Raw genomic sequence first — 13,487 nt, 5'->3', positions numbered from 1 at the left:
TGTGCTTCATGCAGTCCAGCATTTCTCATGATGTACTCTGCATATAAGTTAAATGACAGGTGACAATATACAGCCTAGATGTACTCCTTTTCCTATTTGGAACAAGTCTGTTGTTCCATGTCCAGTTCTAACTGTTACTTCTTGACCTGCATCCAGATTTCTCAGGAGGCAGGTCAGGTGGTCTGGTATTCCCATCTCTTGAAGAATTTTCCAGTTTGTTGTTATCTGCACAGTCAAAGGCTTTGGCATAATCAATAAAGCAGAAATAGATGTTTTTCTGGAATTATCTTGCTTTTTCAATGATCTAAAGGATGTTGGCAATTTGATCTCTGGTTCTTCTGCCTTTTCTAAATCCAGCCTGAACATCTGGAAGTTCATGATTCATGTACTGCTGAAGCCTGGCTTGGAGAATTTTGAGCATTACTTTACTAGCATGTGAGATGAGTGCAATTGTGCAGTAGTTTGAGCATTCTTTGACATTGCCTTTCTTTGGGATTGAATGAAAACTGACCTTTTCCAGTCCTCTGGCCACTGTTAAGTTTTTCCAAATTTTCCAAATTGAGTACAGCACTTCCACAGCATCATCTTTTAGGATTTTAAATAGCTCAACTGAAATTCCATCCCCTCCCCTAGCTTTGTAGTGATGCTTCCTAAGGCCCACTTGACTTCACATTCCAGGATGTCTGGCTCATCAGAATTGTGGTCATGGGGTCTGGACACAGCATATTATGCCTTCTGGCTATTACTCATATTATAATATTCTATTCCAAGAAAGTAAAATTTAAAAAAAAACAGCATAGTTTATAAAACATGTCCCAGAAATCAACTTGTTTTGATTCCATTTTTACCAATTACTAGGCATATCTCACATCTCTGTGCTCGAGATTTCACTAATTGGTTAAATGCAAAAACAGTTTCTGCTCATCTGTAGTTCATGTGGAGCTTAAAAAGCTCGTTGCAGTGACTCTTCTTGTTGCAGAACGTGGGCTTCAGTAACGTACACCCTGGCTCAGTAGTTGCAGTCCCTGGGCTCTGGAGCAGAAGCTTTAGTAGTTGAGGTGCATGGGCTTAGCTGCTCCGCAGCATGTGGGATCTTCTGGGACCAGGGATCGAACCCTATCTCTTGCAATGGCAGATGGTTTCTAACCACTGAACCACCAAGGAAGTCCCCTTTATTTGTTTAAAGTCTTTCTTGTGTGTGTGGCAGAATTAAAATCAGAATATAGACATGTCACTTTATTTTCTTTCTTGTACCCTCTCCTGCAAGTATTCCATCATATATTCAAGAAAATTAAATCACAAGTGGCACAGTCAAATTTTTTTTTTACATTTTTAACAATTAAATTTATATCTACACTGACCCAAATGTGTGTCATTATAATCTTGATAAATAAATAGCCAAAATTTCTGGGGAAAGCCTACTGTAAAAAAATAATGGTTAAAGGATCTTTCCCTAAGAATGTGGCAGAAGACATTTATAGAAAGTGGTGATGTTATCATTGTAGGATTTTAAGCTTCGACAAAGTTCTTCACACTCCTTAAAAATTAATCCCCCCAAAAAGTTTTCAATTAAATATATCCTTTAACACTTGTTAAGATAATTCTGTATATATGATAAAGACACAGTTTATCTGAGTGATAATTTTACATGCCCCAAGCTCTAGGATAAATGTCTTTGAAAAATCACGTAATTTCTATTAACAATATGTAGAGAAGTAAAATTTAATCAAAATTAATATTAATCCACATTTTCTCTTTATTATATTTCATTATGTGTTCTTGAGACAGAGAATACTTTGTTTAAAAAGATACAACTGTTAAAATTAAATAATGTATTTTATCTTAAGAACAATTGCATTTTCTAGAAAATCTACATTAAATTTCATCAGAATTGTTCTAAATAGGATAAATTTTATAGCAATATTAAGTTAGTTTTACTCATTTCCAAGTTATTTTTTGGGGGGGAGCTTTAAATCACATTGCACAAAAGAAAAAAAATTTATATCTTCAAAACCTAAGTAGCCATTTTGAAACTAGAAAAAGGATTAGTAAATCAGTGTTTGATGTTTTTCTGATTTATAAATGTATTGAAGGAAGTGGTATTAATGTTTTTACATTTTTAGATTTTTAGAATCTTTAAATCACCTTTATTTCTGGAAAATGTTATGTTAACAATGTAATTTATATTCTAATCACACTGCTTTCGAGAACTACTCAGCTTATGAAAATTTAAAGTCAATATTCAGGCATATAATCCAAATGAATTTTATTGTACTCCTAAAGGGAAAACAAAATCTGGAAATTGACTTCATATGTAACTAATATTTAGTTATATGTAGTATTTATATGTATGGAAGATTATTTGGTATATACTGCTATCAGTATCTCTTAGAAAAATAGTTTTGTGCTCATGTGTGCTGTCAGACTGTTGGTTAATGACTTTTTTCTGAATATAATCACCAGGGGCCTTTGTATCTATAGACTACGCAAATTTACATGGTTGCTTTTGATCAGTTCTAGTTATATTGACAGACTAGCTCTTGGTGATGATTGTTTAATTACTTGTTTATGGACCATAGAGTCTCCTTTGCTCATATCTGCTATTTTCATTTGAAATTGTGTGATAAAGACAATATTTCCCCCAAAAAGTAACCATTTGATTTTATGCTTACACTTAGTTGTACAAGAAAGGCAATTGAGAATTGACTTCATGTGGATGCTCAGTAATCTTTCCTGTTTTCTCCTCTTCCTTCCTGAGGGTTTCTTTCTTTTTTTTTAAGAGCAAATGATGGGATTGATTTAACGACGTGATGACATTTTTCTGTACCAGCTCCATCAGCTAGCATGTGGACATTACTGCACTGGGTTCATCTTGGCCAAGCCCTGTGGTTTTATTTGGACTTTTTCACAATAACAATGAGAGTGTCACCATTCTTTATCTCTACTGTCGGTGACAAGAGCCACACCACCACGCTGCTTTATGAGGCAATAACTCGGTTTCCTCATTTATCCACTCAGGAACTGGATTATTACCTCATAAAACAGTGTGATTGTACAATTATCAATTAAATCCTAGCTTGTTGAGTCCCTTCAAAAAGAAATTCCTTTTCTTAATTGTGGTTGGCAGTAATTCCCTCTGTTGAAATTTCTGGAAATTTGCTTGTCAAGCTTATATTTTTCACAATAGATAGCTATTACCTGACTTTTTTTTTTCCTTACCTTGCAGGTATTGTACACTGCTAAATCCCAAGAACTATCTTATGTTGTAAAAGGACTAAAACCTTATAGGATATACAACTTTACTATTTCTCTCTGCAATTCAGTTGGCTGTGTAACCAGTGCTCCAGAAGCAGGACAGACTTTAGCATCAGGTAAGCAAGTTTTAGTGGACGTGAAAAATATATCGTGTGTTTATAAAGAAAACACCTACAAAGCTCAATAGCGTCTCTAGTTTGCTCTTAATATTTGTCTTTTCTGCTTTCCCTGGCTCCCTCATAAACTCCAATTGCTATTGACCTTGACATAGTTGAACAGAAAAATAAATTTAAGAGCCTGGAGGATTCCTGAGTTGCTCTGTCATAATAAATATAATTAGATGCAGAGTGATTCTAGGACTCAGCCACCACCCTAAGTCCTAAAGTGTCCCAACAATCGTTAGAAGTATTTAGGAGGCTTCTTGTGAGGATTCAGAATACTTCTCCTCTCCATCTTAACTCTTCATGTGGGATTGGGTTTACCCACCCACTCTTGCACCATGGAGCTAACAGCAGACATCCGAAAATTAGTAGGCTGCCCTGGTGTCATATTTTGCCTTTATTGGATAGGCAGTAGTGTTCTTATTATCTGTTTATTATAAATATAAAATTCCTAGGTGCATAAAATTGAAATAAAAAACTTATTATCAAGTATAATCTTAGTAGGAGATGGCTTGTATAATTTTTTGTTTGCTTCACTTAGAATAAATTAGGTTCATACAAACTTGATTACATGTATTATTAACACCTATATAACCCAATTACTTACAAGTTAAGATTTTTTTCAAATCAGTTTTTCTGTCAGCATCCAACAAGGCTTAGTTTCCTGGTACTCTTTAAGGAAATGTCCAGATGTGAAGAGGTTACGAGGTTTCTAGCAAACATATTTAGGTATGAAAATATTCCTCAGACCTTCTTTCTTACTGTTTCCATATAAAGTTCCATAGTTTTTGTTATATTTTGTTTTAGTTCTGGGAAACTTGTTTGGCCCAAATTATTTTATATTAATATACAATAAATATCAAATATAGCAAGTAATTTTTCTTCAAATTTTCTGTCAGCAAGGAAGACTCCAAAGTTTCAAGAAATTATGTTTTATTATCTGCATGAGTGAACTCTGTGTTTTTCACATATTTAACCTACATGTACAAATATTTATGGAGTACCTAGCTTGAACAAAACACCATTTTCCTGTAAGACTGTACATTTATTTATTTTTATATATTATGTTATTAGAGAGCTACAGAGTGTGGATAATGGTATCTGTCTCCTTTAGGAAAAATAATATAACTGGGTGATGAGAACAAAAATTAAAAGAGTAATCAGTCCTGAGGGCCAGAGAAAGTGAAAACAGAAGCCACGTGAGCTGAAGATTGGCCCGAGGCCTAGTGGAAAACAAAGGGACCCCGATCATGTGCTTAAGCAGAACTGAAATCACAGCTTTTCAGGGCTTTAAAACATTTAAAAGTCATCTGGAGTGACCATCTCACCAATATTAATACATCTCTGGCAACATTCCTTCCAGGTGTTTGTCTGCCATATGTTTGATCCTTTAGGGGTAGAGAAACTACTACTCCAGCAAATCAGACCATGTGTAGTGACCTCTTTGAAAAGGCAATTTTCAGACTGATAATGATCCAAAATACTTCCTTCTGGTTTCTATTGAACATTCTCCTTCCAATCCCTTGGGGGCTGCCCTCACTCTAATTCATATTCCTCATGACATCATCCAATAACATCTTCAGTAATAATACCTCCACCCAAGTCTTCTTTCCTTCAGGCTGCGTACCAAACTACCTCCCATCTGCACTTTACATGCTCCAGTTTGTGACATTGTTAGGACAGGCTCTTTTCTCTAGATGAGATCTACTCTTGTCTTTTCATAGACACAACCTGAAAGAACTGAATGGGGACATGCTGGTCCCTAGAGACTAGACAGAGCCTGGAGATAGAAATTGAAAAGCAGGGAAGATGTCTGTAGAATGGCATCCTTCCTGCTTAAAGCACCAGTGATTACATCTGTGGGAATATTGTCCTCAGTGGTTTCAGCAAGAGTTCCTGTGACGTGGAACTCACCCCCTCCCAGTGCTCTGTGCTCTTGTTTTAATCTCTGGTGAGGATGCTTGAGGTCACTCTCTCTACTGGAAGATGAATGGAGTAGAACTCATCTAAGCCCTCTCAGCGTTCTCTCTCTGTCTCTTTATCTGTGAGAACAGAACTTGGAAACTTCTCATATTCTCTGAAAGCCATGAGATGCGCAAGTTCATTGACTTTTTCAAATAAGAGTTTACTCACTCATCTAAGGGAAAAATGATAAGCCAGAATGCCATGACTTGAATTTGGGCTCTGCCATCTACTACCTTTTTGACCTTGAGTAAACTGCATAATCTCTGTGCCTTTGTCTTCCAAATTACAAATAAGGATACCCTGTATTTTAGTGTTCTCCTGAGGAAAAGAGTGAATACATGTTAAATATTTAAGGCAGTGTCTAGCACAAAGTCAAATCTCAAAACAAATTATTTCTATCAAGATTTTTGTTATAACTATTACATAATCTTTTTATTAGTCACAGTGTGTTATAGAATTTCTGTTATCAAAGTCATGAAGTTTTACTTTGCAACCTTGTTTCCATAACATTATTTTAACATAAATGTAACAATGGAGAGTCCTAAAACTAAGGCTTGAATGACAAAAGTAAGCTGTAGGGGATTAACATTGAAAAGCATCAATTTTCAGCTCTGTGAAGAGCATGTGGTCCTGAATTATGACATGTATTTCTACATTTTGATCAAAAACTGCACATTTCAAATTTGTTGTTCACAATATAAAATTAATAAGGTGCCATACCATACCATTGCTGTTTTGTTGTGAATGCTCGATTGAGTAAGTTTCTATTAAGGTTCTAATTTCAGGCATTAGGAAGTGGGGTGAGTTCTAATAGAAACCATTCATGCCTTAATGTTGTCTGTATTAAGATGTTGACATATAACAGGTAGGATTAACACCTTGGGGGAAAGGATAAAAGAAAGCTATTGGAACAGAGAATATGAGATAGGTGACTGATTTAGCAGATTGGGAAATCATGTCAGGTTAAATGGCATTTGAGGTGGACTATAAATAATTGGTAAAGATGTTTGTAGATATTTTTTGAGTTTATATCATGTACTTGTTGCTGTTTCAGATGCTGTTCCATACTGACATGATGAAAGCTGGGGATTATGGTGATTTCTCTGTCAGTAGAGTATAGTATAGTATAGATTAGAAGAGAATGTGGAAATAGAGTCTGGTAGGCATTCCAAGGAGGCTCCCCTCGTGGTTCAGCAGTAAAGAATACTCCTGCCAGTGCAGGAGATTTGGTTCGACCCCTGGGTTGGGAAGATACCCTGGAGAAGGAAATGACAACCCACTCCAGTATTCTTGCCTGGGAAATCCCATGGACAGAGGAGCCTGGCGGGCTACAGTCCATGGGGCCAAAAAGAGTCGGATATGACTTAGTGGCTAAAACAGGACATTCTAAAAAAGTCATGAGAAAGTAAATTAGATAAATAGAAAGAAATACTAGAAGCATGAAATGGAATGCTTCAAGGAAAAGAAATCCACAGGTTAAGAAGAGGGAGGAACTGAAGATGATTGTTAATATCCTAGACCTTGGTGATGCCACTGAATGTGATGCAAAAAAACGAAGAAAGACCATATAGGAGAAATAAAGCCATGAGTTTCAGTTTAATTATTTGATCAAAACATATCCATGACAATTATAACCAGCCAACAACGGAAAATGCAAATCTGGAGCTTAAGAAGGATGTACATTTTATAATTGTCTGCATATAAAAGGAGGTAAAACTATGGATGGTAATATATTAGTGAAGGCAGAGAAAATACAAAAGGAAAGTTTACACCTCAGTGAATGCTCACATTCTGGGAGAGAAAGAAAAATTAAAGAAACAGAGACATGGTCAGAGTTAGGTATAGAATCTAGAAAGAGCACTATTTAAAAAGTCAAGGGCAGAGAAAATTCTAGAAGGAGAATGTCAGTAGAGTCGCAGACGGTAGGGAAAGGGAAAGAAATGTAAGATACAAGGAATGTAGGGTCATTGATGATCCCCTGAGCAGCATTCTGATTAGCATAGTCAGAGCAAAAGCTGGGTAGTAAAAAAAGTAAACAGTTGCAAAAGATGGTAAGTTTTGAATGTGTAGCTTTTTGTTCTTTGCCAAAATGTTCCTTCTACTCAATTTCCATAAAAGTATGCATTAATTTTGTTCACATGTGAGATCCTTTCTCTTCTGAGAGAAAAATTAGTGTTTTTCTGGGAAAATTTTTATTTCTTAGTCTCTTAATTTATTTAATTTATCTTGTCAGAACTCTATGACTTTTCATCTGCCAGACAGGGAATGAAATCACTTACATGACAAAAGTATGGAAAATAATTTTTGCTTGCCACTTGATTTATGGTAAAATGCATTGTTTTCAGGGGTGTTTAGGCCAGGGAAAATGGACTTGTTTTTAATAGAATATAAGGAGAACCCCAGAAATTACAGATCCAATATCCTTCTTGCCTCCTTTGTTTTCAGTACAGAAATAGGGTATTTCTTTTTTTTTTTTTTTTTAATTTTCCTAGGATTAAATGTCTGTGTAACTGATAGATTTTAAGTCATAGAAATAAACAGTGAGAAGGTCAGTGCTTTTGAATGGTCAACAGATTTGTTGTAGGAAAGGAATGAAAGTTGACTTGCAGCACTTTGACTCTTCTTGCTTTGTCTCTTCTAGTAATAAAATTATGGTTTGGAGGGTACATAATTCCAATAGATTTGTGGGAAATTTAACTCTTAAGTCTAAATGTAGTTCATGTGAGTGAGTTGCCAAGGATCAGAACAACCATTTAAAAACTTTGAAAAAGAGCACTGTAAATTGGAAGTAGTATTCAGCTTTTCTGAAGCACTGAATCATGAAAATATGTTTTTTCCTTAAACCTCAGTCACAGAAATCAAAAAGATACTTGTTAGATATGTCTGTTTCATTAAAAAGCTTGAGAATTGTAATTTGCTCTCTTTCAAGTATTTTTTCGATTAGATGTATCATTAGAATTGGCACGTTTCGTCCAGAATGTTTATCACTGCTCCTTTAGTTTTGGTGCCCATGAACAGTTCCAGAACTGATTTGAGAGAGGTACTCTCCCAGGAGCAGTTGCAACTCTATTGCAAAATCTTCAAGAAAGTGTGATGGACGGCTTTGGAGTTGCTTCTGGGTTTATATGGGTCATGATCTGACAGACTGGGCCCTTAGAAGCTTCTAATCCTTTTCTTTAAGATTACCCTTTTAATCTAATAACTTTGTACATTTCCATCCTTTGTGAATTAAGTACAAATTAAACCTTCCTTCAGAGAAATTCCTTTTGGAGATCCATTCCTGGAGGAACGATGTCCTATTTCCCTTACCCATCATAAATTGACCTCTACACTACAAGCTTAGAAGTGCCCATTTCCCATTAAGCAAGTAATTAGTGGTGCATTAAGTTTCCTGTCTGAATCCATCCAAAGTAGAATGTACGGGCTGTTTGCTGCTGGGTTGAAAACACACATTGTTTTGTATGCAGGTACATAAGTCTTTTCATTGTGAATAGGACCCAGAGTGATTAAACAAGCACTCTTAATATGTTAATTTATAATTTTAATTACAACAATCTTGTATATATAGTCATTAGTGAATACTAATATAAATATTTTTCTATCTTTTTATTCATAATGCATAAACCAATCATCCAGTTACTTCTCTGAGGTTGCCTGTTTTTGTTTCATAATACAATCTTTGTTCTTAGTTATGAATGCATTTTGTTCGTTCCTGTCTTGAATAATCCCTCATTAAGCTAGTCACTTTCTGCTCCATGCTAAAAAGGAAAAATTATCATGCAAATGTGGCACGCCATATTAAAAAGCACATTACCAAACACTTTTGTTGCTGTCCTTCAATTAGTTTCCCTTCTTTGAATTTAATTCCATTTGTTGTTAAACTACTAACTTGATGTATGGACTCATGAATCTCAGGCTGCTGCCAAGAAAGTGGGGGAAAAAAAAATCAAAGCCTCTTCGAAGAGCTGCGGAGGCGAGCTGAAATGAATTTGCTTCACCTTTGACAAGAACACTTGAACAGCAGTGAAATCCTCTGCTGATTCAACTTGGCTAATTATCCAATTATTTATTTCAAGAATAAAGGCTCTGTTTTACAATTAGAGAAGTGTAAGGCAATCTGAGAAATTTGGTAATGACAGCTGACTCAAGTCACTTCTAAGATAAACAGTATCTGTGCAAACTTGTCTCACCCACTGTTTTTAGGCAGCCGTTCTCACGTCTTAGCATCAGGGAAATCCTGAGAGTACAAGGAAGGGCTGGTTTTGTTTGTTTGTTTTGCTTTTTCAACAACAGAAATTATTTTGCACTTCTAACCACCATGTCAAATTTCCATGGCTCTCAAGCAATGTTGAAGTTGTATTTCTCTTGATTAAAAGCTTTTGGTTCAAAGCAATACTTTTTAATTGCCTAATGATATGAGTCAGTTCTTAGGAAAGAACCGCACATTTAGGAGTTCATTTGCAATATAACTGAAAAATTCATTGCATGGCAGTAAAACAATTTACTGTTAATTACAAGGAGAAGAATTTGCTGTAGCATGCTCACAGATTGCCATGAATCATGCAGCACTCCTAGAGATTTATAACAGATGTGTAAGTGGGATGAATTAGCAGGGTTTAATAACAGAGACACAAATCATGCAGACTTCAAGGAGCTTTAATTGATATACTAGAATGTGACGGGCATGAATCACTCAGCCATTCAACAGCACTGTAACATATGGTCAGCTCAATATGCTGCATCTGAAATCGGTTGGTGAGTCGTTGGTTGTCCCATATGGTGGAAGCAATATATTTTTCATGATTCAAAAAATACATCCATTTTTAAAAAAGAAATTTGATTGCAAAGCATGTTTGTTATTGAACAGTCACTTGAATGCCAAACTGGATTTTTTTTTATAATGATTTTTTTTTTGACATGGCAGCTTCCCAAAATAAATAGCAGCTACTACTTGTAATACCAGATAGTTGGAGACATTATGAGAACCAAATTGGTGCTTGTTGGCAGGCTTGATCCACAGTAAAACCTACAGAAGAGTTCAGCCGATGAGAGCTGTGATTGTTAGGGAAATCCTTCAGATTCTGGCAAAGCAAACCAAATGAAAGGGATGATGTCAGTCTCAGAGAAGTTCAGGAATGCCCAGATTTGCGATGAGAAGAGATGGAATGAATGAGAGACCTTTTCTTAGAAGGGTAGGAAGGTGACTGTGATAACACTGGAACCCATAGTGTAACAATTGGATACAACATTTTAAAAATCAACCTCTTAATTAAAGGTTCAGTCCTCTGGGAGCATTCTAAAAAAAAATCCTGGAAGAGCATCGCATCCGTGGTAGCACCAATCTCATGTTATTCCTGAGTGATTATTTCAGTGTAGGAAAACAGGCAACCCTGGTGCAGACCGGGAGCTGGGAGGATGCGGTATCTTTCTGTGGAAGCTAGGATTTGGCAGCTTTGGACAAAGCTTGTGTAGTGTTAGTAAATCTGACAGACTTGAAAAAGGAATATTGCAGCCTTAGAACTGTGGCTGCCAGAATTTAATGTCAACAATTAAAATTTATTTTGATCCTTACCTACTGTTTATTACTGTTTGTATACACAACAGACCTTACTAATACAGACATGCACTATTAGATGGAATTACCATCTGTTCAGAGTGAAATGCTGGCATCTGTCTTAGATGCTAAAACTAAAATGATATTATTTCTAACAAAACAAAATTAACTGCTTTTTACTCACCAACTTTAATGTTGAATGTGTGCTGTGCCCAAGGAAAAGGCTTGTTGATATGCTGTGTAATGACCTCTGTTGCCAGGTCTGTATTTAGATAAGTGACTTTCATGAGACCTCTGTTGACCTTTTTGGCATAGCAGAAATGGCATGTAAAATCACACTTTGTGAAACATTGTTTCAGTTTTCTGATGTATTAACCATAGTGAGGCATTAAAACAGCACGATTAAAATGTGTAAGAATTGAAATAGACTATTGTATGCAAAATATTTTGAAATGTCCTAAATAAATGCAAGGGAAAAGCTACATTGAAATTCATGTGAACAAAGTTGCCATACACCCACAGTGACACCTTTAGGGAAAAATAAACTGTTATCTTCTCTGCTGGACTACTTTTAATTTTCTCCTACACTGACACCTAGGAAAGATTTATACTCAGTACCCCCTCCTTTATTTTAAGCCTAAGTGAGAGATCTCTAGCTTTCCGAAGTTAGAGAATTTGGAGTATCAAGGACAATGGTAGTTTCCATACTGATGTTGGATCCATGATGCTCCTTTCTGAGAAGCCTGACTTCAGTTCTATATATCACAAAATAATAAATTCTGTCACACTAACATTTAATGCATGTACACAGTGCATTAACTGTAACTGTAGTACATTTATTTGTGCTAGAGGAGACTTGAAAATGATTAAAAAATCAATACTTTGCTGTCAGAGAAGCAAGTGTTACGATGCATTTAAGTAGTTAATTGCATAAGCCCCATAAAAGCTTCAAGTTTGGGTAGGAAGGATGCCATAATTACAGTCCAAGCAACTACCTTTTATTAATGGGGGACTTTAGGGAACAATGCTTGTTGTCATTGCAGCTGCGAAGTGCAGTCCGGAAATCATGGCTCACTCCCTTTACATGTAGGATGCAAGTTGTGTGCAAATTATGGAGAATCACTGATATGACAGCTGGCTAAGGTAGTGTATATTCACCAAGAAGGTGATTCGCCTTAAATTACTGAAAAGAAATGCTTTCTGGACTTTCTTTATATCCTAAAACACATAGAAAAATCATAATATTTGTGTGCCATGGTAAAGAACAAGGTGACTCAGAGTTGCAGGGATAAGTTGGCTGGGTTCCTGGAGGGATGAGGGACCCGTATGTCCGATGCCCCTTCATGATTTACTCTTGAGAAACACTACTTGCAAATGTTCAGCCAGAATTTTCTAACTGGAAGACATCATAGGTATAATCGGGTCTGTCATGCTCTTCAATAAATGAGATACTAGCCAGCAGTTCTACCCCTGAGTACATATCTGAAATAAACAAAAGCACTAATTTGAAAAGATGCATGCACCCCAATGTTCATAACATCATTATTTATAATTGACAAAATATGAAAGCAACCTAAGCATCCATCAATATATAAATGGATAAAGAAGATGTAGTACATATCAGTTCAGTTCAGTCGCTCAGTTGTGTCTGACTCTCTGCGAACCCATGGACTGCAGCAAGCCAGGCGTCCCTGTCCATCACCAACTCCCAGAGCTTGCTCAAACTCAGGTCCATCAAGTCAGTGATGCCATTCAACCATCCCATACCCTGTCGTCCCCTTCTCCTCCTGCCCTCAATCTTTCCCAGCATCAGGGTCTTTTCCAATGAGTCAGTTCTTTGTATCAGGTGGCCAAAGTATTGGAGTTTCAGCTTCAGCATCAGTCCTTCCAATGAACACCCAGGATCGATCTCCTTTAGGATGGACTGGTTGGACCTCCTTACAGGCCAAGGGACTCTCAAGAGTCTTCTCCAACACCACACTTCAAAAGCATTAATTCTTCAGTGCTCAGCTTTCTTTGTACTCCACCTCTCATGTCCATACATGACTACTGGAAAAACCATAGTTTTGACTAGATGGGCCTACATATACACAATGAAATACTACTCAGCCATTAAAAAGAATGAAATTTTGTCAATGAGACAACATGAATGGACTTGGAAGGCATTTGTTAAGTGAAATAAGACAATATTGTATCACTTATATATGGAATCTAAAAAAGAATACAACAAACTAATGAATGTACCCCAAAAGGCAGGCACACAGATCCAGAGAACAAGCTAGTGGTTATGAGTAGGAAGAGGGAAGAGAGAAGTTATATCATAGGGGTAGGAGGTGAGAGGTCCAAACTATTATGTATAAAATAAGCTACAAGGATATATTGTACCACGCAGGCAACATAGCCAATATCTTATAACTGTAAATGGAGTATAGCCTCTAAAACTTGTGAATCACTCTGTTGTAAGCCTGTAGCTTATATAATATTATACATCAACTAAACTTCAATACACTTTTTTTTCCCAAAAAATGAATGTGTGAAATGCTTAACAGAGA

The 13,487-nt window shown here is 36.3% G+C and overlaps 1 protein-coding gene across 1 annotated transcript in view; it reads left to right on the top strand.

The window, feature by feature from the left end:
• USH2A (usherin) overlaps window positions 1-13,487 on the top strand; it is an 890,339-nt gene that overhangs the window by 241,076 nt on the left and 635,776 nt on the right. Inside the window, exon 20 of the mRNA XM_043922807.1 lies at window positions 3,227-3,371. Coding sequence (XP_043778742.1) covers window positions 3,227-3,371 — 145 coding nt within the window. The remainder of the gene's footprint in view (window positions 1-3,226; window positions 3,372-13,487) is intronic.

This window comes from Cervus elaphus, chromosome 14, assembly GCF_910594005.1.
Source record: "Cervus elaphus chromosome 14, mCerEla1.1, whole genome shotgun sequence".
NCBI lineage: Eukaryota > Metazoa > Chordata > Mammalia > Artiodactyla > Cervidae > Cervus > Cervus elaphus.
The sequence above is the reverse complement of the archived record's forward strand: the minus strand, read 5'-3'. Positions and strand labels throughout refer to the sequence as shown.